A 25,692-nucleotide genomic window follows, 5' to 3' on the forward strand; every position below is an offset into this window, starting at 1 on the left:
GTCTGTCACACTTGTGAAAAAACATGAACACATAAATAAACAGATGTTGTCTGAAAGACCATTTGCACTTGAAAACAATGTCAAGAACTGTGGCTATTTCCCAACAATCCCAGTGCAGGGAACAGAGGGATAAAGTTTCCCTGCCAAGTCACAGCTGGAGCTGGTGAAGATTGTCAGGTGCTGCCTGGCTGGCACCAAGCACCGAGGAATTCCTGACTCACTGGGCAGGCAATGCACCTCCAGCCACTCCTGATCCCAAACATCCCAGCTTTCTGTTCTAACAGTCATGGCAAGAGAACTGGGAATATCTGCGTGGAACCACCAGCAAAGCTTCGAATTCCTGTTAAAAATCAATTTCCAAAGGCAGGAGCTGCTCCAAGTGCAGCAGAGGTGAAGGCAAGAGCAAGTGAAGGGATCAGCACTGGCAGAACTAATCCCATCAGAGGTGCAGGACCTGCACAAAGGAATGAGGCTCACCACGAACCGAGCATTTGCACCACAATTCCGTCAGTGATGGCACTGGAGATTAGCAGCATCACTCCGGGATTCCTTAAGCACCTGCTGAACAGCCCTCAAAGAGAAGATCTGTAAGGTAGCAACAGCCTCACACGACTTCCAGAGATTTCAAGTTTAGATATTTTAAATTAAAGGCTGAAACGAGCAAGTTCTCTAAAATGTCAGACCCTTCCCTCTGTTGCTGTCAGATCACAAGGGAGACAATTAAAGAGGATTCCTTGTCTGTCCCTGCCTCGCCGGGCTCTGCCCTGGCCCCGCTCTGGTTCTCTCTGCACGCTGGTCTCTCTCTGGCTGAAGGAGCTGGGATTGTTCAGCCTGGAAAAAAGAAGGATTTGGTTGACCCAACTGTGGCTTTCCAGTAGCTGAAAAGATGGAAAGAGACCCTTTACAAGGGATGGAGGGACAGGACACAGGGAATGGCTTCGCACTGAGAGAATAGGGGCAGATGGGATATTGGGAATTAGGAATTGTTCCTGGGAGGGTGGGCAGCCCTGGCACAGGTGCCCAGAGCAGCTGTGGCTGCCCCTGGATCCCTGGCAGTGCCCAAGGCCAGGCTGGATGGGTTTGGAGCAGCCTGGGACAGTGGGAGGTGTCCCTGCCATGGCAGGGGTGGCACTGGATGATTTTTAAGGTCCCTTCCAGCCCAAACCTTGGTGGGGTTGGTTACCTGTGCCTCAGTGGTTCTCTCCTCACCTGCTGCATCTTCACCTCCCCAAGGAACCTCTGCTGCATTTGTGACCAGAGCAGGGAAGCAGAAATTCCCCTAAATCCCTTTTCACCCCACAGAGCCCAACAAAATCCCCTCCCCAAGCCCCACGAGCTTCAGCCACAAAGGAACGAGTTCCTACAGGAAGCTCAAAATAAAAAGGTTAAAGAGAAACATTGAGTTAAAAGTTTTATTCATTCAACATCTCACATTACAAATATTTAAAAATTATATGCATACTGGTATAAATAGTCATTTGCAAACTATTTAATAACATTAATTTTCACTAGCACTTCAACAAATGAACTCTTTAAAAAAAGTAACTTGTGTTATATAACTTAGAGTAGAACATACAAAAATATGAACTTAAACGTGAAAATGACTTTAATAAAAAATGAATTACCCTTATTTAAAATGCTATAATAAATACTACAACCTCCCCATACACAGTAAAAACTATATGGAAATTCAGCCAAGTAGTACAATTAACTGACATACTTAAATAACTTTTCCTTCTGATAATATGAGCAATACATTGGGGGAAAAACATATTAGGGATTAGTAAAAACTAGACACCCACTTGCTAAAAGTTTCACTTCCAAAAAATATAACAAAAAAATCTGATGAAAATTATAAAAACTAATTATACTTTAAAATTTAAAAATATAAAAAATAAAACAGTTGAATACAATATTGTCCCAATTCTTACAATGCTATCACAGTAGCTTTAAAATAAGATAATAAAATAAAGCAAATGACCAAAACGTTTTATTCCATTTTTTTTTAAAAATAATCTCAAATTTACATTAGTAGAAAGATTGATTTCTGATTCTTTTCTTTAGAAACACCAGCAAGAAAGAGGATTTACTAGAACAGTAGAAAATGACATTTTTAAATGTCTGCAATTAAAAACAAAGAATTACACTGCAAAGATCTTCCAGAAGTCTGAAATAGGTATTGCACATAACTTGAAGTTAACTTGCCACAATCCATCACATTCAAGTTTTAAATCACCTTTGAACAGAAGGTTTGAACTCTTCAAAAACACAAGGGGTGAATTATCAAGTCTTTCCAACAGCATCCTTAAAAAACGCTAAATTCAGTCACTGCAAGGTTGAAATTTGCATTCTGCAGAGGTCTGTGTATGGAGAAGTAGAGACTATACCAAAAAAGCACGGGGCAGTGGGGTTCCTTTACATATAAAATAATCAGAAACACTTTATTTTACATTGCAAAAATAACCATGGAATTACTCTGTCACTCCCCCTGGAACGTCGCTGCTCATTAATGACACCCCCCCCCCCCCCAGCGGTAGCTAATTACACGTTAATGAGCCTGGGGCTACACGGTAACCCCAGAGAGCCCCGTGCCACCAGGAGGCTTGGCCAGCACTGTTGAAGCACAGAGTAATGGAGAGAATTGTTTATGCCCTGTAAATCGAAGTGTAACCAAAGGATCTGTAAACACGCTTGTCACACAATCACAAGTGAATATTAGTAGAATAACGATTTCTTACATTAGTCATGCATACTAACATTACATGCCTGCCACCTAGCAGGCTCTCTTTTATTCTTTAAATATAATTTAAAAGAGCAGACACGGTTCTGCATCAAACACCTAACATCGATTCTTTATTAATAATAAAAATGGCTAAACATTCACCAAAAACGTCTGCATTTGTGTATAATTTTTAAAAACTCAGTAAGAAGCGGTAGACAATTTTGATGGTTCTTGACTTTTAAATTTCTACACTATATTTATGCATTTAAATTTCATGGGTCTAAAGACAAGTGTCATTTGTCACTTTCATGCTTTTTCTTCTTTAATTCTCAACTTTACATATACTATTTCTTAAATTATATGTACACCAAATACCTGGTGCTGGGCTAAGATGTTTAAGCAACATGCTTTCTTTTCTCTGCAGATTCTAAAATAGCATTGCCAGTGCACAACATCCATAATTCAAAATGTATGCAGAGCACTGAAATGTATAAAAAGCAGAATATAAGAAAATAAAATTTATTAAAATTATTTATATTAAAAAATGAAGTATATGAAGATCTCTCAGTAATAAAAGTACAAAAAGCTACTCTTTGCAATATGAAAAATTGAGGTATTGCATAAAGAGATATCCCGTCAGTGAAAAGTGTGCCTAAAAATGCTCACTGTTGGAAAAACAAGATATACAAAAGTAGTGCATAACAAATATACATTATGTGCATGACAAAATAAGTTAGCTACAAAAACACTGTACCGAAATTCAGCAGGTCATGTACAAAGGGAAAAAATTATTATTCAAAGCTAGTTCTCAAACAGTGTTATTTTCTTGTAATGGAAACCCACCTCACCTGTTTGCTGGGCAGGATCGGCACAATAGCACACCCCAAGCCACCTACAAGCATTAAAAAAATGAAAGGAACATTCCAACTAGAATTATGTACTTCAGAGAAAAAAAAGTCCCTGACAATCTACACAAGAGCACTCTGCATTTGCATTACTGTTGTCAATATTTTCAGGGATTTCAGTAAAAGCAGCTCCCTTGCTATACTTGACTAATAGACAGCAAATGTCTCCATTTTGACCTTTGGAACTTGGTAAGGTATCAGTTCATTAAAGCCTGTATTGAACAGAAAAAACTGCTTCTCATAAAGATAATGGGGCTGGGGGAAAGGGACGAGGGGGGCTTTGAAGGGAGCAGATGTTTTCCAAGCAGTGCCAGGGCAAATCTTTGGTTTGGGAGACTCTCAAGGTGGTCCCAGGCCCCTAGGGCCGGGCAGAGATTGCCACAGAATCACTTTGTTTGAACACTGCTACATCCTTGGTGGAGAAGTTGGCCAGGGCATTTAGTTCAAAAGTACTAAAAATAAATTTTCAGAACTACTCCTTCATTCATCTGTTTCAAACTAAACCCTCTGCACCCACTGGTCAGCGTTCGGTTCGCGTGTCCTGGGCCGATGCTTCTCAAGGCAGGACTGAGTTCCAATAAAGCCGGCGTTAATTAGCGGTGTTGGCACTTCCACCTGCGTGTCTTTATCTCCCCACAATTAGTTCTGAAGAGCTGGGATCTGAGCTGGGATTCTTTCTACAGGAAGAATAAGAAAGGCATCTGCACACTCGCACCATTCCGTGCACAAAATTCGGCCGGGGGCGCAGAGCAGGGCTTGGAAACTCCTTGGGTTCATTCCTTCTGTTACAGCTAAATTTGAGGGGATCGAAAACTGACTTTACAGCCAAGATGGGAAACCAATAAGCAGCCAATTTGAGTTTGTCTGCCACAATGGAATAGCAAAACTCCAGTAAAAATCAGTGATATCCTTGAGGTATCTTTAGGTTTTCTACTTTTTCTTGTCAAAATGGAGAGCAAAGGCTGGCCCCTGATGAATGTTAGTATATTAGGATATAGAGTTATATATAGCCATCAAAAATAAAATCTATATATTTATCCTTCAGGAGAGGAAATGCCAGTTCACTAGTTGTCATTACTCTAGCTTTGGTAGGATATCTAGGGCTGTAACCAGACAATTGAGTTCTCTTAAAGAAAAAAAAGTGCACTCCCCCCTCAGTAGTAACTTTACTCAACTTTTACATTCAGGAATTCTTAAAATGTAATCATTTTGATGAAAATATAGTAAGCTCTGCCTATCTCGTTAGTAATTTGGATGTGGGTGGTAGCCAGAGGCATGGTCAGATACACACCGAGCTAAAATTTCAGCCTCAAAACCCTTAAGAGTTTGAAAGAAAAAAACAAACAAAAAAGATCATTATTATAGTGCTGCTTCAACTTTGCTCATGCATTTCTGTTGCTTTAAACATGCTCTTTCCTGTTGGTAGGTAAATGCTAACTTCATCTGTTGCTGGAAAAATCCAAAAATAAACAAAAAAAAAAAAAAAAAAAAAAAAGAGAGGCAAAAACAGGCTTCCCTGGGGGAAAAGTGTCAGAACAGACTGATAGTGTTATTGTTACACGGTTATTTAATAAAAGTATTATTATGTTCTTTATTAACAATAATTTAATTAAAAAACCAAAATACTCTATTGTTTCAATTCTCTTCTCTTAATATTTTTTCTCTCCTCTAAGAAAACGTTGCAGGAAATTAAGTGTTCTCTCGGTAGTAAAGACAAGAGAATGCAACTCACTTGCAACATGTTATCGATACGAAAAGGAGTTCCCAATACAGTTTTCAATGACAAGATTCTATAAAATACCCATTATAGGTCATTCTTTCATTAGACTATTGTTAAATTACAGACTACTACAAAAGGACATGCTGTGAGTGAGGGGCGGGGTGGGGAGGAACAGAAGAGTGCACTTAATTGGAGGCCTGCAAATGAGCGATCCTTTAGTTCCAGCGGAATGAAATATGTCTCGGGCGGTCCCCTCCCTCCTTCACCAGGGGCTTGTGGAATTCCCTGCCGGCCCGGGAATGGATAGCAGCCCAGCAATATTCACAGTAATACTGCAGACACGTCACGTTAGCACAGAAGAACGGGGCGAACTTCCCGCCGCAGCGGGCGCCCTGACACTCGTCGCACAGCTGATCGTCCAAGACATATGGCTTAACTTCCACCTGCAGCCACAAAACGAGACAGTTGGTCACTCTTCAGTGCAAATTCGTAACTCCACACCCGTGTTTTAGCAAGGCAGCCAGCAGATTTGCAGTAGGGAATGCTAGAAGCGAGATTTCCCCCTCAAGGCACCTGAACGTGGGTGTTGAACACCCCAAATTCCAGGCACTTCAACACTTCTAACCCCGCTTTGATCCTTCAGAAAAACCCCAGAAATCAGTGCCGACCATCGGTCTGACACCTGCTGTCACTGATTTACAGAAAGGCTCAAACAACGTATGGGCTGACCCCAAAACCTTGGATAATTATGGGAGTTATTTCTGATTATTTCTGAGTTATTTAAGATCCGCCCCTTTCAGGCAGGAATGGAAAGTGTTTCTACAACACTGTAACTGCTGATTAAATATGCACATGGCCTGCAAATTTCAGTCTCTGAATTTTCAACGTTAAGACAATTCATTTATTCTCTAAATAAACACTTCATTTCTGTATTTTTTCCATGGCTTAGTCCTCTCAGCAAAAGGAAATCCACCTGATCTTGTTGGGATCAAATGAGAGGCTTAACACGGGACTGATGCCCTCCTACACTGCTGGCATTAAGGGCCAGGTGATGGGCAGGAATTCAGAGCAGCAGAAATAAATATAGGTACAAGTTCCTGCTCTATAAGGGTTTGTGAACCTTCTCTGAAGCCCACTGAATGTGATGTTTTCACCAATATTTTTAAACACTGGTATCTCTGCTGTTATCTCTGCATCTGGCCTGGGGCTGCTCCCCTCTGCACCTCACAGGCCTCGGACACACCTCAGGCAAATAAGGACATTCACAAGTTCTTGGGTTTTTAAACCCACCCAATTTTATCACAGTCCAGATGGCACTGCAGTAGTTTGATGCCATTTTTGCTTACAGGACACATAAACTGCTCAGACAGAACACAGCAGCCTTTTTAATGACCTGTTTTTCTCCTCTTTCAGTGCTTGAGTTGCATCTCCCAAAACCCTGCCCTGCCAACTCAGTCAATTTGAACAAGAGCAAAAGCAGGCAAATATTCCTAACATCACATTCCCCATCCCCTAATCTGCTGTGCAGTGGGAGGTTGGGGATTTTTTGAGGAGTGCTGCCTTCTCCAAGTCCTAAAAAAGAACAAAGATGCCATGCAGGCCTCCTCCGCGTGGTGATTCTGCTCTGTTCCCTCTGCTCAGCCACCTTCGGAGGCCAAACTGCAGCTCAGGTGTCCTTGTCACATTAATTCTGAGTGTGGCACGGCTGTATCTGCTCCCTGAGCTGGGCACAGAGGATTTCCCAGCTCCAGAGAAAACCTCAGTTACAGTTCTCCACTCAGGGTGGGAGCCCCAGTCACTGAACCCTTCCTGTGCATTATCTCAGAGCACACCCTTTAGCAGCACCTCCTTGCCTAATTTTACAGGAAATCCCTTCTTGTTGCTAATTTTTTTTTTTCCAATTTTATTTTTCTTTCTGCAGAAAAACAGTATTGGAAAACTACTAATAAATAGAACCTTAATAAAAACTAGTGTTGCTGTATTTTTACCTCCCTCGTGTACCCGATTTTTCTTATAATTAATCCTCTCTGAGCATTATCTGCCCACACAAAAACTGCACAAAAAATGAGGAAATAGAGAATGGGGGGAGAGAAGGAAGGGGAAATAGATTGCAAAATTTTTTTTCAGAGTTTACAAGTACTTACTTAAATTTGTAGTCCCACCAGCTTCAATGGACCTATTCACCCAAGTGTCTGCTTATGCAAGCACAAGTTGCACAAGGGCAGCCCAAATTATTTGTTCAAAGCTGTACAGAACTTATTTTCAGAGCCAAGATTAGAACAAAGACATTCCAATTCACAGGCCCACAGTCAAATTGTTGTTACAATTCTTCTGCTTTATAGACAAAGCAGAAGTGAAAAGATAATGGGCTAATCAGCCAAGTTTGGAGGTTTTCCACTGTATTAACTTTAAAATTAAGATCAGCAGTGACAGTCATGTAGGAAAAATCCAGAGACAAAGGATGAATTACAAGAGGAGATGTGAGCATCTGAGTTTCCCAAAATTGTGGTCTGAAGATCACTGTAACTGGCAGTTACATTTTAGAGAGATGAAGGGGGCAGAAAGCTGATCCATTTGGCATATTGCTCTAATTTAAAATAATAAGGAATACAATAATAAAGGAATGAAATAAGCAAGCACAGCCTTTGCACAGGCTGTGGAGGGAGGCTGCAGGGCACAGTAACAAGTTTACCAGGATGCTCTTGTCACCCAGCACACATTGGGGTGCTTCTGCCTCTTCTCCCAAAGGATGCAGAGCAGGAGTAAGAGCTGCCCCATCCTTGGCAGGCACCTCCCTCCCTGCATCTCACAAACACCACAAATCCTTGCGGTGGGAGCATCTGAGGAGCGCAATATTCTTGGAAAAGGCCAAGGCAGCTGCCACACTTCCCACTACACTCAGCAACTCGAGAAAGCCTTTTTCACAGTCACCTCCCACGTGCCAGCACCAGCAGCTCCCTACCACTCCGCTTTCATCCCGTGCCGCGTGCGAGAGGCGCTAACACGGGGATGGAGCTGGTGTAACACTGCCAAGCACAGCCCTGAGGCAGGGAGGGCGTTTGCAGGGGAGCAGGGGGCGCAGGCCTTACCCGTTTATCAATCTCTCCGTGCTGCAGCTGGACGAAGCGGGCGCTGATAGCAGCGATGTAGCTCTGCTGGTTGGAAAACGCCACCCGCCCAGCTCCTTTGGGGTACTTGAGCTCGGGGTCGGTGTCGATGCCGGCGTAGCAAACCCCTCCGTAGAGCCGGTCCATGATCATCGCCAGCTCCACTGCAGCACAAAGCAAAACCAAACAGGGCTCTAGGCTGGCTCGTTTCTCTCCGAGCACCACCTCGGGATGGGCAGTGTCCCCCACTGTTGTCACCACACTCAATATTCCCTCGCTGCCAGGCTCGCTTCCCCCAGTGCTCCCCAAACCAGGCTGCACATCCAACATGCCCAGTGCTGCAGTGTGTACCTGCTCGTAAAGGCCGAGGAACACCACCAACAAAAATGGTTTTTCTTGGGTCAAGAGGCTGGGAACCATCCATAACAAAATCACTATCACTAAGGTTCCAAGGCCGGATCTGAACCTATGGACAAAAAGCCTGTTTTTTTTAACCATTCACAAGTCAAAGTGTCTCAGTAATAAAAATTACAACAGCGTCCTACAGAGAAGAAAACTTCTTAAACGGCTGTACTCTCTAAACTCTACTTGTTCAGCAATCATTTCTCAAAATGAAATGGCAACGAGCTCTCTTAAGACAGACCATTTGAGGATGCTAAATTTCATCACTTCCTTGTTACCCAAATTTCTGGGGAAAAAACCTTCACCCTCTGCTGACACATTTACTTAATCATGACTGAGCTGTGCTGTACAACCCCCCTGGCCACACAGATCTGCACTGCTCCTGTTGTCCCAGCCTTATCTCAGTGCAGCAGGCTCCAGAGTTGCCTGTTTAGTTACTGTGCTGCTTTGTGTTTGCTTACAGCTGGCCAAAATTTGAAGCACAGGACTGGAGGAGAATTCTCTCCCCAACTATTGACAGACTTGCACCAGCCTCCCAACCATTTGTACATTAATAATTTACAGTTCAATGCCATGGTATGTTTTTTAGGATTTATCTGTTACATACAACACAGACAATATGAATTCTACATGTTCATCATTAGCAAGCATAAAATACCTGTCTGGAAATGCATCTTTTCCTGATAAAAATAAGCATTGTAACTAGGCTAAAAAACTTTCTTATGTCTAGTTCAAAAGCAGTAAGTTGGTCTTTTCTCTTCTTAATTTGACACCTTAAAGAAATTTTAACATTAATGTTCTGAATACAGAAAAAGCTGCATGTAAAGAGCCCAATTTGTGATTATCACCCAGGAATTGTGCAGGCCCTGACAATTCCACCTACCGGTTTGTCTTTGATAGTGGGGCTGGAAACACAGAGATAGAGCTTTCCATCTTCTTCAATGCATGCATCAATCAGTGCCTGCACAGAGCTTTCATCTTGGAACAGCAAAAATGCATATCCTGGCCAAGGGAAAACACAAACATCACTGCTGCTGTCTGTCTATAGGATCAGAATTTAACTCAGAATTAGGTTTGACATCACGCTGCCACACGGGAAGGGAAAAGGTTTAAGGTGCTCTCAGCACACATTTCCAACCCAAAAGTGCTCTGGTTTTTCACCTAAGGGACAAATCCTTCCCAGCTGCTGTGGAAGGCATTTAGAGCGTTTAAAAAACTTCTACTACGTGTACAACAACAGGGGGAAGAGGGAAAAATTGAATAAAGTAAAAACAGGAAATTAAGGAAGAATTTTTATAGTGAATAATAATTGCAAAGCCATATTTGAAACTTCACCAGTATAGAACAATCCCAAGGATTAAATTCCTTTTTCCCCCTAAACATTGGGTCACTGTCAAACCAATCTTGTGTTTTATCCCAAAAAAATCATTCTAAAATGTCATCTTATTGGTTTGCATCATTTACCTTTAGGAGGAAAATAAGATTTGCTCTCTGCCTTGTGTGGCCAGTCTACAATCAAAGGTCCAAAGCGCCGAAAACTTGCAGTGATCTCATCTGGAAAAGGAGAGAAGGGAAAAGGCATGAGCTTAAAATAAATTGAACTTAAGGCATTTGAAATACACTGATTTCATCCTATAAACAAACATTCTGTGTCCATGTTCAGCAGCTCAGAGCAGTGCTGAGTAGCTGATGGTGGATCATTGTGACAAGACAGAACACTCTTTATAAAACAAGACAGGCCAAAGCTCAAATTTCTTTTTTACACTGATAATTATACATAAAAGCTCACAACCCACTAATTCTCAGGAACTGAGCCACTGCATGTATACTGTTATAATAATCCAGCTTCAACTGCTCTCATGGGTGACATGAAGTTCAGGTTGCCATGTCACAGCAGGGCATTAGAAGCTCTGACACAAAAAAGTGGGGATTAAAACAATTAAGAAAAAAACTTTTCAGTTTTATTGTTGCATTTCTAACCACTATCTCAGCAGGCTCATACACACAGAACACAGAGTTCTGGTGAAACACCTGTACCTGACATTTTAATTTTATTTTAATAACAACTGCAGTATTCTGCCACCTGTATTTGTGTGATGGACCACCACAAACCTCTGGTCCCTCAGGATGCCCTGCACAGATTCATTCCTGTCTGGGTTCTCACCATGCACAGGTCAGAGCTACCAGAGGGCAAAAATGATTGTTGGAAACAACCTCCACTACACAGGAGCAACCAAACGTAGAGTTAGGACTTGATACCTCACACAGATCTTATAAAACTATGAGCAGCTTTTCCTGCTACTGACTTCTGGGGCCTGTAAAATAATTGCAACGAATTTATGAGTTTCCACAGGTGATACTGACTCGTTTAATTTTGCACTTTTGTGCTGCAGGTCAGTTCAATGCGTGACAAAGTGATTTTGTGATTTTGTTCTCCGGTGGCAGAACAACGCCACGGCCTAAACTCAATTGAATTATCTGACACGTGAAAGATGAAATTCCGTATCAAAGCTTGGAGAAGACCCAGCCCTGAGCAGGCAGGCAGAGGTTTCTGCCCTGGGTGAGGTTGTGTACCTTCGTCGATGTCCGGAGGCAGCCCCCCAACAAAGACCTTGCGGGAGTAGCGCTCCACGCGCTCCCCGTTCTGGTGGGAGAAGCAGTGGGGAGACCCCAAGCCGCTGTGCAGGCTCTGATCCCCACGCCCATCATCCAGGAACCCATCCTCCATCGGGAACAGCGAGGACTGACCTGAAGAGGGGGTTGGAAAGAAAGAAAAACAGGGGAAAAAAACCATACTAACAGAACAAAGCGCACACTGTTGGAATAATTGGGGAAAATGCACCCGTTGCTGCATCAGCAGAACTGGCAGTGATTTGCCCTCTGAATGAGCAGTTATGTTCTCGATTTCATTGCACCCTTTCAGTTTCCAGCATCATCCAGCAGCTCAAATGCTTCATTGCAGAGGAAAGGCTCCTCCTCAGAACAAATCAGGATTTCTAACGGGTGCTCGAGCTGACTGCTTTCCATAATATTTGGTGTTTCCAATGAGGTTTCTTTTAAAAAGTATCAAAAGGAAAGGGAACAGCCAATTTGGTTTCTGGGGCTTTCACGATATCAAGCCATCTATTCCATTTTCCAGTGAACAGCTTCTTGCAGGGAATAGATAAAATTTCAAGGTGAAAATGGGAAAACAAGAATTCTACCAGTTAAATATATGACACATTTAAATTACCTGATATCAAAACACATCATAAACCACCCACTAGTAAATAACAAAAATAACCTGAGGAAACATTACATTGTCATTCACTGCAAAGACTGAAAATTTTGTCCCTCCTACAACTTTACTTCAATGTTACAACAGAATTTTGTTAATGGCCTCACTCTAAGAGAAAATATTGTAAAATGAGAAATGTTCCCCTTGCAGTCCAGCATCTTTCTATCATAATCATTTATCATAGAGTTCCTTAATAGTATTTCTTTTAAATAAGGTTCTTTGTTATATATGCCACTGTATAATATCATAAATAGAGTACAGGAGCTGTTCTCTGCCATGAATTCCCTCTTTAGTTCCAATATTCAACAGCTACACAGCCAACTGAGACTTCTGTTCATTTAAGGAGCATTTTAGGAATAAATATATATAGGGAGAGTAAGTAATGAGGAGTGCTATGAGTTCTAGGATACATTTCCTTTTGTCTATGATGTGATACACCGCAACTGTTTTTTCAGGATTCATCCCAATCTACCACAGAAATGTAATGGTGAGGTTAATTTATCCTGGTTTTGCTTCCTCCCCTTGAAAGAAATTGGTTTAAAAAAAGAAAACATCTTGAAAACAGAAAATCTGACCAAGATACAGACATGTTCTGTGACAAAAACCAACCAGCTAAGAAGCTGAAACGAAAAAAAAGGTAGTAAAATCCACAGTCCATAGAATTTCTATGAATAAAAAATGCAAGGCTCGGTCAGGTTGCCTTATTTGAAATTTCAAAAATCTTTTACACACCTTTAATAAAAATAACAGTCAAGTATAATCAGGCATCTTTCTGTAGCTGGGCAAACCTTATTCCTACTATAATAAAAATATTGTAATATTGACTTTAACCTTGTTTCTTCCTAAGGAACTGGTGCAGATGTCATTTGTTTCATCTCGTAAGACCCCAATCCTGCAGGTATTGTTGAGAGGGAGCAATTCCCAAAGCTAACCACCCTTTCCAGGCCCCTCAGCTGCTGCTGGAGATCACACACACACTGAACCCAGCAGGTCAGACACTCACTGTATTTATGCTCCATCAGCACCCAAAATTCCCAAAATAAACTCCTCCAGCATGGGCATTCATAACACACACACACACACAAACACAGCAACACAGCCCCCCCCAGGGTCACAAACCATCCTGGTGATGTCCACTGTGATCATTTCAGCCTCAGGTACTCCCTAATCCAGTTAAAATGCTGATTTATGGCATGCAGACTATGTAAACGTATGTGAAAGTGCTCCCTTATAAGCTTAAAGTTTGGACTTTGCCCTCTAGTAAAAACTTAATGTTATTTCTCCCATGAGACATTGTCAACATTAGAAAATTAAAGAGGAATATTGTTACCTCGCCTTCTCCCATATGTCCTTGCTGCATGTTAAATGAGAAAGAAAACAGCCTTTCAATCATTGTTATAAGGACCAAAAGACCTCGTTTTATTGCCTTTATACTGACTCAGTGATTCTCGAGCCTTTGCAGATCCAGGTCATTTAAAATAAGTGTTCACAAGCTGCCCCTCCCACCCCCCATGGCCTCCTCAGCCCAGCTCTGTTACTTACTGATAAACCACGGTGACAGGAGCCTGACCAAGTGGGTATGGATAATCAAAGAGACTTTTGGAAGCAATTTTAGCCCCAAACTTGCACATTTATTTATTTATTTGAACTATTCCTGGCGGTGTGCCTATAAGCAAATGGATCTTTCCTCATGCACCAGGCTCTCCCTGCCTTGCCAAGCTCCAGAATATTCCAACACTGCTCTCCATCCAAACTGGAGGAGAAGCCCTGACACAAGGAAAGTGAAAGATTGGTGTGAAACTTTTCTGTTTTAAAATCAGGTTGCTTTGCACAACCCACAAAATCCTTGGTTCAATTCTGACTGGCAAATAACCAGCTGAAAAACTGAAAAATCAAGGAGAAAATTGGGCCACTGAAGTTGCCTTCTAGACTGGGCAGTGTGTCCAACAGGATGGATTCTTTCACACTAACCCAGGACACTGTGCTGCAATAATTTTTTTACCCACTCATTCCTGCTTTTCATGTTTCAGAACAAATCAATTCTACCCCTAAAAACAACAGCATTTGCTTTGCTGGATTGCAAGAACCCATTGTTAGAGCACGGCCAAACTTTCTAATCAAACTTGCACATTCTTTCTTTTTTAATCTCATTAAAATCTCTTTCTGAAACCAAGCCAACTGTTTTCAAAACTTGGATTCTTCCTGGCAAGTGCTGTGAGAAACTCTGAGCACATCATGTCTTTGATTTTGCTTCCCCATTCAAAACTGAGGCCGGCAATTAGTTTAAGCATTTCAATATTTGTAAACCACAACAATACAGGAGTCATTTCCTCTTTCCAAATAAAAACTGTATCAATCCAATTTACTTCATGATTATTTAACATCCATAAGATCATTTCACTCCTCTGGTAGAGACTCACAATTAACACCAAGAACACAAATTAACAAAACCCTGGTCTTCAGACTGGAGCATATTCTTGAGGCAAAGGTTTTATGGGAGAATCTTATGGGCTGAGGGCCTTTACAAGCATAGTTTATACCTGGTAATTTTGAATTTAGAAATGCAGGAGGCCGATACAGTCCTCAAAGGAGAAATGGAAGGAAATCACAGAGCATCAGCAATCTTGCTGTGTCCCTGACTGAGCCCAGCAGCATTTGCACGTTTTGGAGCACATCAAGCACTCTCAAAGGCAGCTCTGCCTATAAAGCCAGAAAAATCCTGCCTGTGGTTTCTGAATTCCTGACAAAACCACACAGCCTCCTTCTCTCTGTACACTCTCTGCTGGCACGGCTGCACCGTGGATGTGAGACCACGGCTCGGGCCAGGGGACTCCTCACAGCCTCCCCACACAACAGCACTTTTCTCCTTACCGGGACAAAAAACACCCCAAAAAGGCTCAGCCACCAGCTAGGAATTCTTTCCAGTGCCAAATACTAGCTTTGGACAACCAAATACTATGATTTTTTTTCCTCTTCCCTTTCTTAATTTGCCTCTTGTTTTCAGTGTTTGCTTCACATCTAAGCCACAAAATACCAACATCTGACATTTCAAAACATTTCTCAGGATCCACAGTTTATAAACTCGCCCAGAACAGCACAGATACAAACTTTCTCTGCTCCCTGAATGCAGGGTTCATCACACGCCATTAATTTCACACAATGTGAAACTCTGTGAAATACAAACAGCATTGAGGCAAGGAATGCTCTCTTGGCAGGCCAGGAAGGAGCTGAGTCCCCCCTTCTGGCTTTCAGAAATTCAGATTAAGAGAAGGCTTTGCTACACGAGTACCCAGCTAAGCTGCTGCACAAATGGAGCCTTAAACTGCCACCAAGCACAGGAAAAGGTTTAATTTGTAAATCACAACTCTTGCCCATCCTTTGCTGAGAAATGAGACCAACTGCAGCCTTGGCTTGGATTCCTCAAAGCTGTTTTCCCCTTCCCCATTTTTTCAGTGGTTCACATAATTGCATAAAGAGCCTAAGATTTATTTATCTCATGAGATATCTTAGCAGGAATTTTGCTACAAAACATAAAAAATACAAAGTATTCACGCAACTGGTTCAACTGCTCATTAATAACCAATGCAAAGATGTTTTTCCAATAAAATCAGCCTGAAATTTAAAATGCTATTAGCAGCTGCTTCAATTATTTTGTCCCTTCAGTCCTCCATTTATTTCTGTGATGGAAATAAAGCCATAGAGAAAGTCAATGATCTTTTGCAAAAATTTGCTGCTTTTACTTTCATTTTAATGAATATCAGGAATAAGCAACCCACTCAGATTTTTTCTTTTGTCTTCTCCTCATTTGAGACACTTAATGGGCTCCTGGCCCCTTCCCTTTCTCCATTATTTTTTTAAAATTCATATATTTTGTGTCTATACCTCCAATTAAATGTGCTGAGCTGTCTTCCCTCTAGAAGAAGAAGCAGCACAAAACCCATCACCATGTTGGGTACAACCCCACAAACACATTCTGCTGAAAAACCCTGAAAAATCCTGCAGGGATCCTAAATCACTCAAGCCCCAAACCTGCTCCAAGTTTATGGTGCACCAAGTGTGCCCAAGTTGAGCACCTGGTTCTTGCTGATTCCAAGTGTATTTTGTATTTCTACATCAGCAGCTGTTTGTTAAATATGTTAAGTATTACATAAATGGAGAAAAGTGTCAGAGGCTAGATTTTCTTTTCTTTTTTCAGAGAGTTTCAGGCTTTCACTGAAACTGGGAAGGTGACTTGGGGCCAGGCTGTCTTTTGTTTCCCTTAGGACTTAACTTCCAGAAATAGAAGTATCAAAGTTCCACAGGATTATTTCTAAAAGTGAGCTGGATATCCTTGAATCTACCAGAGAAAACTTGCCTGAATTTTAAATTATAGAAAGATAACTGCAGCACAATCTGCTTTAGCCATTATATCAGCAGAGCTTTATTCCTACATTTTTCTACCCTCAACTGTACTTTGCAATGATATCAAGATTGCCAGCGCTGTGCACAAGGCCATTGCAAACATGAACTCTAATATTTTACTACCTTTCCCCCCCAGTACTCTCTGAGGGCAGGCAGGGCTGGTTCTCACTCCAGAATGAGATTTTATCATCACTTTGTATTTCACAACACGTTTCACATGGATCACATGCTTGCCACAGGTAAGAGGACATTTCACAAGAGGTTCTGTAAGGTCACCTCAAGCCCTGGTTCACCAGGGAACAAATTAAACATCTCCTTAACCAAACCAAGGGAAGAGAAGTTAAGGAAATTGTAAGGAATTTAATGCATACTTGGTTAAATTATCTCTATTAAATTTAGAGACCCAAGCAGGGATTTTGCAGAGAGCTTTCTTTGTTAAATCAAAACACAGAAAATCTTGTTTACCTGCATGTATTACACACGTATTTCTTTCCATTTAATAGAGCCTTACAATTTAATTATTAGATGACATTTTCAGCATAGAAGCAGGTAATGTCATGAAAAGTTGTGTTTGTCCTCAAGTGGAGCAATGGGACAAGGGGGAATGGCCTCAAACTGACAGAAAGAAGGTTTAGATTCAATTTTGGGAATAAATTCTTCCCTATGAGGGTGGGGAGGCCCTGGCACAGAGAAGCTGTGGATCCCTGGCAGTGCCAAGGCCAGGTTGGACAGGATTGGAGCACCCTGGAATAGTGGAAGGTGTCTCTGCCATGACAGGGGGATGAAACTAAATTATCTTTAAAGTCCCTTCCACCCCAAACCACTCTGTGACTCTGAGGTTCTAAGGCAGGCAAAAAAAGTGCTGGTTTTTATACATTCCTTGATTGCAGATCTAAACCACAAAAGGATCAGTCACCACTTCCATGAGTGTTAACATGAGACATTTGCATGTGTGCAGAAATGTTGCCCAGCTCAGGCACTCATTCTCATTCCAGGCAAATGATTCCAAGCACATGATGTGGAATTATTGCATGCTGACTGTGGAACAACTGCCCATGCATGGCTCCAGCCCAGGACACCTGATCCAGGAGAAATTCTCTCAATACAGAACAAACTGAACAAAATCCTAACAAATCTGCACTGGCAGTGAATGTATTCTATGTCAGAACTTTGCATTTTACAGTGCCAGCCATCTCTGACACTGTCAGATGAGATCCCTGTCCTAAAAATGGTTTTCCAAACCAAGCCACTGAAAGGGAATATGAGAGATTCCCTTTTTTGTGGATTTCAAATGCTACCAAACTTCAAAGAGTGAAAACTATTCCAATAATATTTTATTAATCTTAAAATAGTCTTACAAAAAAATTAAGCAGCTCTGTGTGTACATCTGAAGAATCTATATTTGACACACTTTCAGCAATGTCAAAGTCAGCATGAAACCAGCAAAGAAGCCTAAATTTTGCTGCACATTAAAACCAAGGATTAGCACCTTTGGAATTACTGATTCTGCAAAAGTAAGCAGCAGAGTTGCCAAAACTTGTAATTTTCCTCCTAATTTACTTATAAAGAAACACAATGTAAAAAAGAGATTTTTAAAAAACATGTTGTTAAATTCAGCTCTACCTTATGTCCAAAATGTCCAAACAAATGCTGAAAAACAGGAGTACTACTGTAGATGCAAATATTATGCTTTATTTCAAGTAAAGCCAGATGCCTGAAGACAAGTATTTACCATTCCTTCTGTCAAGAACAGGAACAAAATGAAGTTTCTGTTATTCCATAGCACTCAAGTACAAGTCTGACTAGAATCTTTAATTTTCAATTCCAGGTCACAGTCACAAAACAACTGACAGACAAAAAGTAAACAGATTTCTTTCCTTCAAAAACCCTGTGGATGATCATCCAGCAAAATCCTTTGTTAAGTAACACTATTTTACCTGTGATTATGTTGAATTAATTGGGTTCACATGGTAGAAAGGTAGAACCTGAGTGAGTGGCAGAAAGCAGATTCTCAGCATAATAACTGCAAATAGGGAGTGTTGATAACTTTCTACATCAAATAAGCAGGGCTGGAGGAGAGGCTGGGAGCACTGGAAGGGAAAATTACTGTTTCCAAGGCTTGTGGAATGAGCTGCAAGTTTTTAGGGCTTTAATCTGCCTCACTGAGAAATGGGGCAGTCAGAGCCAGGAAAGAGTTATCCTTGAGAAGAAGCCCCCCACATTCTTCTCCCTCTCTGGAGAGCTTCCAAATCCACCTGGATGTGTCCCTGTGCCACCTGCTCAGGTGAGCCTGCCTTGGCAGGGCTGGGGCTGGATGATCTCCAGAGATCCCTTCCAGCCCCTGGGATTCCCTGATTGCCTGGCTGCAGGGGCAGGAGGGAACATCCTGCTTCCAACTCTGCCACTCCACTCCAAATCCACCTCTGCCAGGAGCTCCAGGGAACTCCTGGACTGGGCAACTGAGCCAAAAAGCCCTGGCCATGCTTCCAGAAATTACTGAATCCCAGAATCACTGGGCTTGGGAAAAGGCTTCCAAGGCCATTGAGTCCAAGCTGTGGCTGATCCCAATTTTGTCACCCAGCCCAGAGCACTGAGTGCCACGTCCAGGCCTGGACCCCTCCAGGGATGGGCACTGCACAGCTCAAGCTAAGGGTGAAGGGATAAAAAAGGTTAACCCTGGAAACCCCAAGGTCTTTAAAGCCAGCAGCAGTGTCACTGCTTTGCTGCTGCTGTGTCACACCAACTCTGGACTGAAGGAACTTCCAGACAGGATTTTCCTCCATTTCCACATCCACTTAACTACTCCTGATATCTGACAAACCCAATTCAGTCTCCTTCATCTCAAAACTACAGAAGCTTCAAAGGTAACTTTGAAGTTTCTTTGCTATCAAACAGCAGAACAGAGAGAAAACCAACCTGCTACAAATCCTAGCCCCAGTTCCAGCTTTGTCTACCAGGGATCAATATTTGTTCCTTAATTCCAATTATATTCCAGTGGGATACTGCAAATCAATTTAAGTGGGAGCTTTAAATATTGTATGTATTTGATTACAACTCTTCTCCAGGATCCACCACAGGGTGTGAGATAAGAAACCAAAAGCAAAGGAGCAAATCATGGAGCACAACCATCAGCTGGAGATTGGATGTTAGATGGAATTCTACTGTATTTCAGGAAAGCAGGCACCCTGCTGCTCATGGCACTGAGCTTTATTTTATATTCATGTATGACTGCTGGAGAATAGACACCAAGTTATAAAAACATCCCATCTTTTGCCTCAATACATCTTCCAGTTTATGATATGGAATAATTGGCAGCATTTATCTTTTGAACACTCCAAGTATTACTGTATTCACTTGAAAAATAAGAACTGAAAGGCAGAGTTTGCAGCTGGGAGAAGAAAAAGCATTACAGGAGTCAGCTTCTCAGCCACAAAACTACTTCAAATGTGGTAACTTCATTAATGACAAAATTTCTGACAGGAGGGAAGAGAGGAATGGGATGTCGTATGCTAAAAATTGCTAGATAAAATTTATCTTGTAAGTGACAAGAACAATTTATTGAACCTAGTAGAGAATTTATTGAACAATTTATGAGAAGGTGTAAAACCGTCCCGAATGTCTGCTGTCATGGTTTGTATCACTTTTATCCTGGACTCTTTATATGCAGCATTTCACCTCAGGAGCTCTGGTATCTGTCCACCCATCAGCAATTCCTGCACCAGGAATTCTGTCCAGGCTTTTTCCTGGGTCACCTGCCTGTGACTTGCAAGAGCTGGATTTACACTGCAAGATCTAAACCTGCAGTTCCTTAAGTACAAGAATAGGTTCAAAGCAACTTATTTTTGTCTGTGGAAGGAATGATCACAAGACAGCCTGGAATGCAACATGAGGCCTTGGTTCCTTTTTTAACCATCCTCATAATTCACTCCCAAACAAGAAGGGAACAGGAACATAAGCAAGTCAACAGCAACCCATGAGAAAAGGCTGAGAAAAGTGGGATTGTTCAGCCTGGAGAAGAGAAGGATTTGGGGTGAACTCATTGTGCCTGAAGGAGCCAACAAGGAACATGGAGAGGAACAATTTCCAAGGGATGGAGCCTCAGGACATGGGGGAATGTTCTCCCACTGCCAGAGGGCAGGGTCAGATGGGATATTGGGAAGAAATTCTTCCCTGTGAGCAGCTGTGGCAGTGCCCAAGGCCAGGTTGGACACTGGGGCTTGGAGCACCTGGGGCAGGGGAAGGCGTCCCTGCCATGGCAGGGGTGAAATGGGATGAGTTTTAAGGTCCCTCCCAGCCCAAACCATTTCGTGGTTCTGTGATGAAGCACACTCAAGTCTCTGCAGTGGAACACTTCCCCATTTTTCATTTTTCCAGTGAAGAGCACAGCTAGGACACTCATTTCCCAGTAACATGTGACAAAATTAATTACACACTTCCCCATACCCAATCCAAATGGGAAGAGAAAATGAAAACTTTATTTGAAAAGAATTACCATTTTCCCTGCCTGGCTTCAAAAGTGCTGCACAGAACCAGGCACCAGCAGTATTTATATAAGTACGTATTTATTCAAGTATCCCCACATTCCATGCACAACATTTATCCTTTCCTCACACCCAATCTGAGTGCTGAGCTGGGATTCCTGCTAATGGGATTTCTGAGTAAAGCTGAAACCCCATTCCCTGCACCTCGTTTGACATGTGCCTGTCTGGAGGCAGCACATCACTGCTCCACTCACCTCCAGCTGTGACAGTCACATTCTCTGGACAGAGAATGTGAATATCACATCCAGCCATCAACACTGGAGTGGAAAAAACCTGCCCTCACAGCTGACCAATCTGCATTCCAACACACAAAGCATTAAGCCAACGATGGATAAATCTACTCTAAAATGTGTTCTCAAATTTGTCTCAGCAATAGTTGCTACCATTCTAGCTAATGCTGGATTAAAAGAAGTGGATGCTCAATACAAAAATTCTATATGCATCATGATTCTTTCTTAAAGTAATTTAAATAATTGGTGCAAAATTCAGATTTTAGTCACTCTTGGGTATAAGCAATGACCCACGACTAAAGAAGTTATGACTTTCTTAAAAACAAATTTTTCCCTTTTACACTCCCACCTCAGCACTCATCTCCTTATTTTGGCTCAAAACTCAGCCTCTTTCTCATTACACCATTTCTTCTTTAACTCCAGTTTTAAGAAAAGCACTTCAGGCTTTTCTTCCTGCTTCTTTCATGCCATTTCAAGGCTCACAAACATGACAGCAGAGATCATGCAAAACGTGGCTAACAAAAGACTCAAACGATTCAACATCAAGGCAAAAAGTGAACAAAGTGAGCAAAAAGCAAAAAGACAGGTAGTTTGAGCAGTTTGGGCAGGGAGGCAGGAGAGTTCAGTGTCTTCTAAAACAAGGAACAGACACCACTCATGAAATACAGCTCCAAATTAAAGGCAGCTTTGAAGATGATCCAGAATGGTCAGAGATTATCAAAGCAAGAATTCAGAAAAGAAAAAAAAAAAAAAACCAAACCGAAACCAAAATCTACTTGGTGAACAATGACATTAAACAAAGCAGAAGATTAAACACACTTCTAAAAAAAAAGGGATGGAATTAATTTCACGAGGCCACAAATATAAAAGAGAAAGCAAGAAAACCTTAGAAAGGTTTTAATCAGATTAGCAAGGCTGCTGTCACGGCATTCAGAACGATTTTGTTGGCTGTACCACTTCTGAAGAGCAAATCAGCGAGTTAGACATGAAAATATTCAGCACTGTTTCAATGTTTTGCTGTGTTTTAAAGAGCTCTGACTGCCACATCACTTACAGCACATGCATTCCAAGGAAATATCTTGTCTGAGAAGTATGAGAGGTATTTAATTTTCCACGCAGGCTCTGGAGATGGGACAGCATGGCAAGGGGCCTGGGAGAAATGACTGGACAGAAAAACACAGGTCTGCTCCAGTGAATTGCACAGGAATCCTGCCACTGATGCCCAAATTGGATTAAGATCAGAAAACCCTGGGATTTTTGTACTGCTCTGAGGTGGCAGCAACAGGAATTTCCTGGTCTCAAAGGGTGGTTCCATCAGTGCTAAATGGCTCCGTTTTGGACAGAGCATAAATCAAGGTTGCCCACCTCCAAATCCTGCAGAGTTGTTTGATGATTGTTGCTATGTGCCTTGTCAAAGCCAACACTTCTCTAACAGACAGGTATTATCAGAAAGGTTCAGCTGCTCAGTAATTCTTGTCTGGCCCCATCCCCTGACACCCCCTGGAGATATTTATAGGGATTAATGGGATCCCCTCTCAGTGTCCCCTTCTCCAGACTGACCAGGCCCAGCTCCTGAGTCTCTCCTCACTGGAGATCTTTCCTCCCTGTGTTCTACCTCAGGCCAATTCCCCTTTTTTTTTTTTTTCCCAATTTTCATACATGATTTTTTTTCCTCCCAATCCGCTTTTACCTTTCTAATCCTCACCAAATCCAGCACCTCTTCTGAATAATTTCATTGAAGCCACAACCCCAAATATCCATTTAAATGACTGGAAGTTTATGAGGTAACGAGTGTAAAATCATACATTATGTATGGTTTGTATCCATTACTTCTGTGGCAGGTTCAAATCCAATCTGTGAATCTGATCTCAGTGTTGATTTATAGAAGATTTTAGTCCCTTCCTGTTGCCCAAGTGATTTCATTCTCTTACAAGATTGTTGGCTGTTTCTAAACAAAAGCTGTGATGAATCCCAAATATTGGAAAGGGAGGGAAAATTCAACAAACACTTCACTTAATTAAAAATTAAGATACTGAGTATTGCCCCAAAATTTTGAATATTACCTATTTTGGAAAGAAAGTAAGCCCTTGTTTGTTAATATTTTAGAATATAGAATAGCAAAAGCTGTAATACTTTAACCCACCTGAAATCAGTGGATTGCAACAGGAATGGGAACAGCTGATTTAAAATAAAATTCCCACAGAATTTCCCCCATCCCAGCTCCCTCAGCGTGGGCTGGAGTTCAGTGCTATTAGACCCAGTTCTGCAATATTTTGACATAGTAAAACAATTAATTTTCCTCTTAATTAATAGGCACTCAGGCCTGCAAATCCCATTAGCCCTTCCTGGCATATGAGGTAAAATTCAGGAAGATCCTGAAAATGAAACATTCACACAGTAACTCATCAACAGTTTACAAAGAAAATGAAGGCAAACCTGAACAACCTGCAGCCTGAAAGGAAAGGTTTGTTCATTTTATTTGAAGCTGGATACATTAAAAAATTGCAAATAAGTAACCCTTAAGTTCTGGCCAAGGAGATAAACCCCAAAGTCTGAGGTGCAACCACCACAGCAGCTGTAAAAAACCTCAAAATTTAGTATTTTACATTTTAAAAGAGGTCAGATTTTGTCCTGTGCATATATAAAGGACCCTAAACTTCTCTAAAGAGAACTGGGACTGGTTCTCAGCAGGTTCTCATTAATATTCTGGATAACACAGAAACCCAAATATCCTATTCTACTCCATTAATAGAAATATGCTGCATAATCCATATGGCTTGAAAAAAAACCAACCAGTTCAGATTCTTAACCAATATTCAAAAAAACTCTCAAAACTATTTGGATCCCTTTCATCAAAGAACATTTTATAAGGTTTACATATTTTTTTCAATTTTGCCATGTTTTTTCAGGTAAATATTAAGGGGCTGATGATTTAAAAATACAGCTTGGTCTCTCCACTTGCTCAGAGAAATCCTGAATGGTGCAACTTTGCAGCATTCTGACTTTTCAAAATTAAAATTTAGGGCTGCTGTTCAACTTTACTCCACTCCTCAACCCTTCCCTTTGGTGCAGAAGTGTGTTTAGTTTTTCAGACTGTGTCACAGTCACAGAATTCCTGCAGACACTGAGCTGTTCACACCCAGATTTTACAGGAGTGCTCTGCAGTGCTGGAAGCAGATGCACCTTGCATCATTTCCAGGCAATAACCTGATATTCTCAACTGAAATATACAATATTTCAGTAGCAAACCAGTCATAAAGCATTTAAAGACATTTCAGTGTCACTTAACAAGGAAATATTTAGTCAATCTACTACTATTACAGTAATGCTCAAATTGCCATCTGGAAGACCCAGATTCAAAAATCAGGCTCTGGATCCCAGGCTCAGCTCAGGGAGGCCGAGTACATTGTAAAGAAGATGCAATTAAGTCTCCAGGGAAAGGCTTCTGCAGGCTGACATTGGCTGTGCAGCACACAGCACACTCACTGGGCTGGATAAAAATAACATATTGAAATGGCAGCTGCTCAGCAAAGGAAGAGGATTTGAGCAGGGATAAAAATATACCTTAAAAGAAGGGGAGAAAATGGTAAAATGCCTACTCAAAGCATTAAAAGGTAATACAGAGTGTACTGATTCACTGTAAGAGTCACCTTTTAACCTCATACAGAAAACATTATTTATTTCATATGGCAAGACAACCTAAGAATAAAATTATTAGTGACCTAAACAAATCCCAGGCTAGCACAGCTTAATCACCTCAGTCACGAAGAACACACTATGCATGGACTTTGTTACATTTGGAAGAATGCCTACTTCTGATTTTATTACAGAATTCCCAGCCTGCTGCTCTGAACATATCATTTAAAGATGGAACTGATGTTCCAGAGACAGCAGGTTCCAAACTGTGACTGGTATCTATTATCATGCCTGTTCTCCCAGTTGTTTTGAAGGGGTATTTTACACAGTTCCTCTTTCTCTGGCAGTCCATGACAATATCAAAGGGGTGCTGTTAATGTTACACACTAAACTCATGCTGGGGCTGGATTAAACCTCTCACAAGATAGCAGTGAGACCTATTAGATCATCTGAATTATTTCCATGCCATTCTGAGCTTGCTCTCCACAGTGTGTTTTATTACTGTCTTGTCCAGGCTATTTTTAAAGTCTCAAACCCAGAAGCTTTTCCTTTCTGAGAGTATCCAACTTTAGTTCAAAGCACTGCATGCACTGATTAACCCATTTAAAATGCAAACTGAAAAACTTCTTCTGGAGCTGCTGATTTAAATGCAGGTGTTTGAAACAGCAAACAAGATTTGAGCTGACAGCCATAATTTGTCCTATTTAAAGATTTCTATATCCGAGGTTTAAATAAAGATGGGGCAAGAAAA

The 25,692-nt window shown here is 41.4% G+C and overlaps 1 protein-coding gene across 2 annotated transcripts in view; it reads right to left on the reverse strand.

Annotated features, from left to right (window-relative positions):
- Window positions 1-1,398: 1,398 nt before the first annotated feature.
- CPEB4 (cytoplasmic polyadenylation element binding protein 4) overlaps window positions 1,399-25,692 on the reverse strand; it is a 37,919-nt gene continuing 13,625 nt past the window's right edge. The window contains exons 3-9 of one of the 2 annotated variants that reach the window (XM_021532132.3): window positions 13,464-13,487; window positions 11,431-11,604; window positions 10,321-10,410; window positions 9,740-9,858; window positions 8,806-8,920; window positions 8,437-8,618; window positions 1,399-5,790 (exon numbers count right to left, since the gene is read on the reverse strand). In XM_021532132.3, coding sequence (XP_021387807.1) covers window positions 5,563-5,790; window positions 8,437-8,618; window positions 8,806-8,920; window positions 9,740-9,858; window positions 10,321-10,410; window positions 11,431-11,604; window positions 13,464-13,487 — 932 coding nt within the window. In that variant the 3' untranslated portion in view covers window positions 1,399-5,562. The remainder of the gene's footprint in view (window positions 5,791-8,436; window positions 8,619-8,805; window positions 8,921-9,739; window positions 9,859-10,320; window positions 10,411-11,430; window positions 11,605-13,463; window positions 13,488-25,692) is intronic. The other variant, XM_021532133.3, reaches the window with a different exon arrangement.

The sequence above is a fragment of the Lonchura striata genome, chromosome 13 (assembly GCF_050655825.1).
Source record: "Lonchura striata isolate lonStrDom1 chromosome 13, ASM5065582v1, whole genome shotgun sequence".
NCBI lineage: Eukaryota > Metazoa > Chordata > Aves > Passeriformes > Estrildidae > Lonchura > Lonchura striata.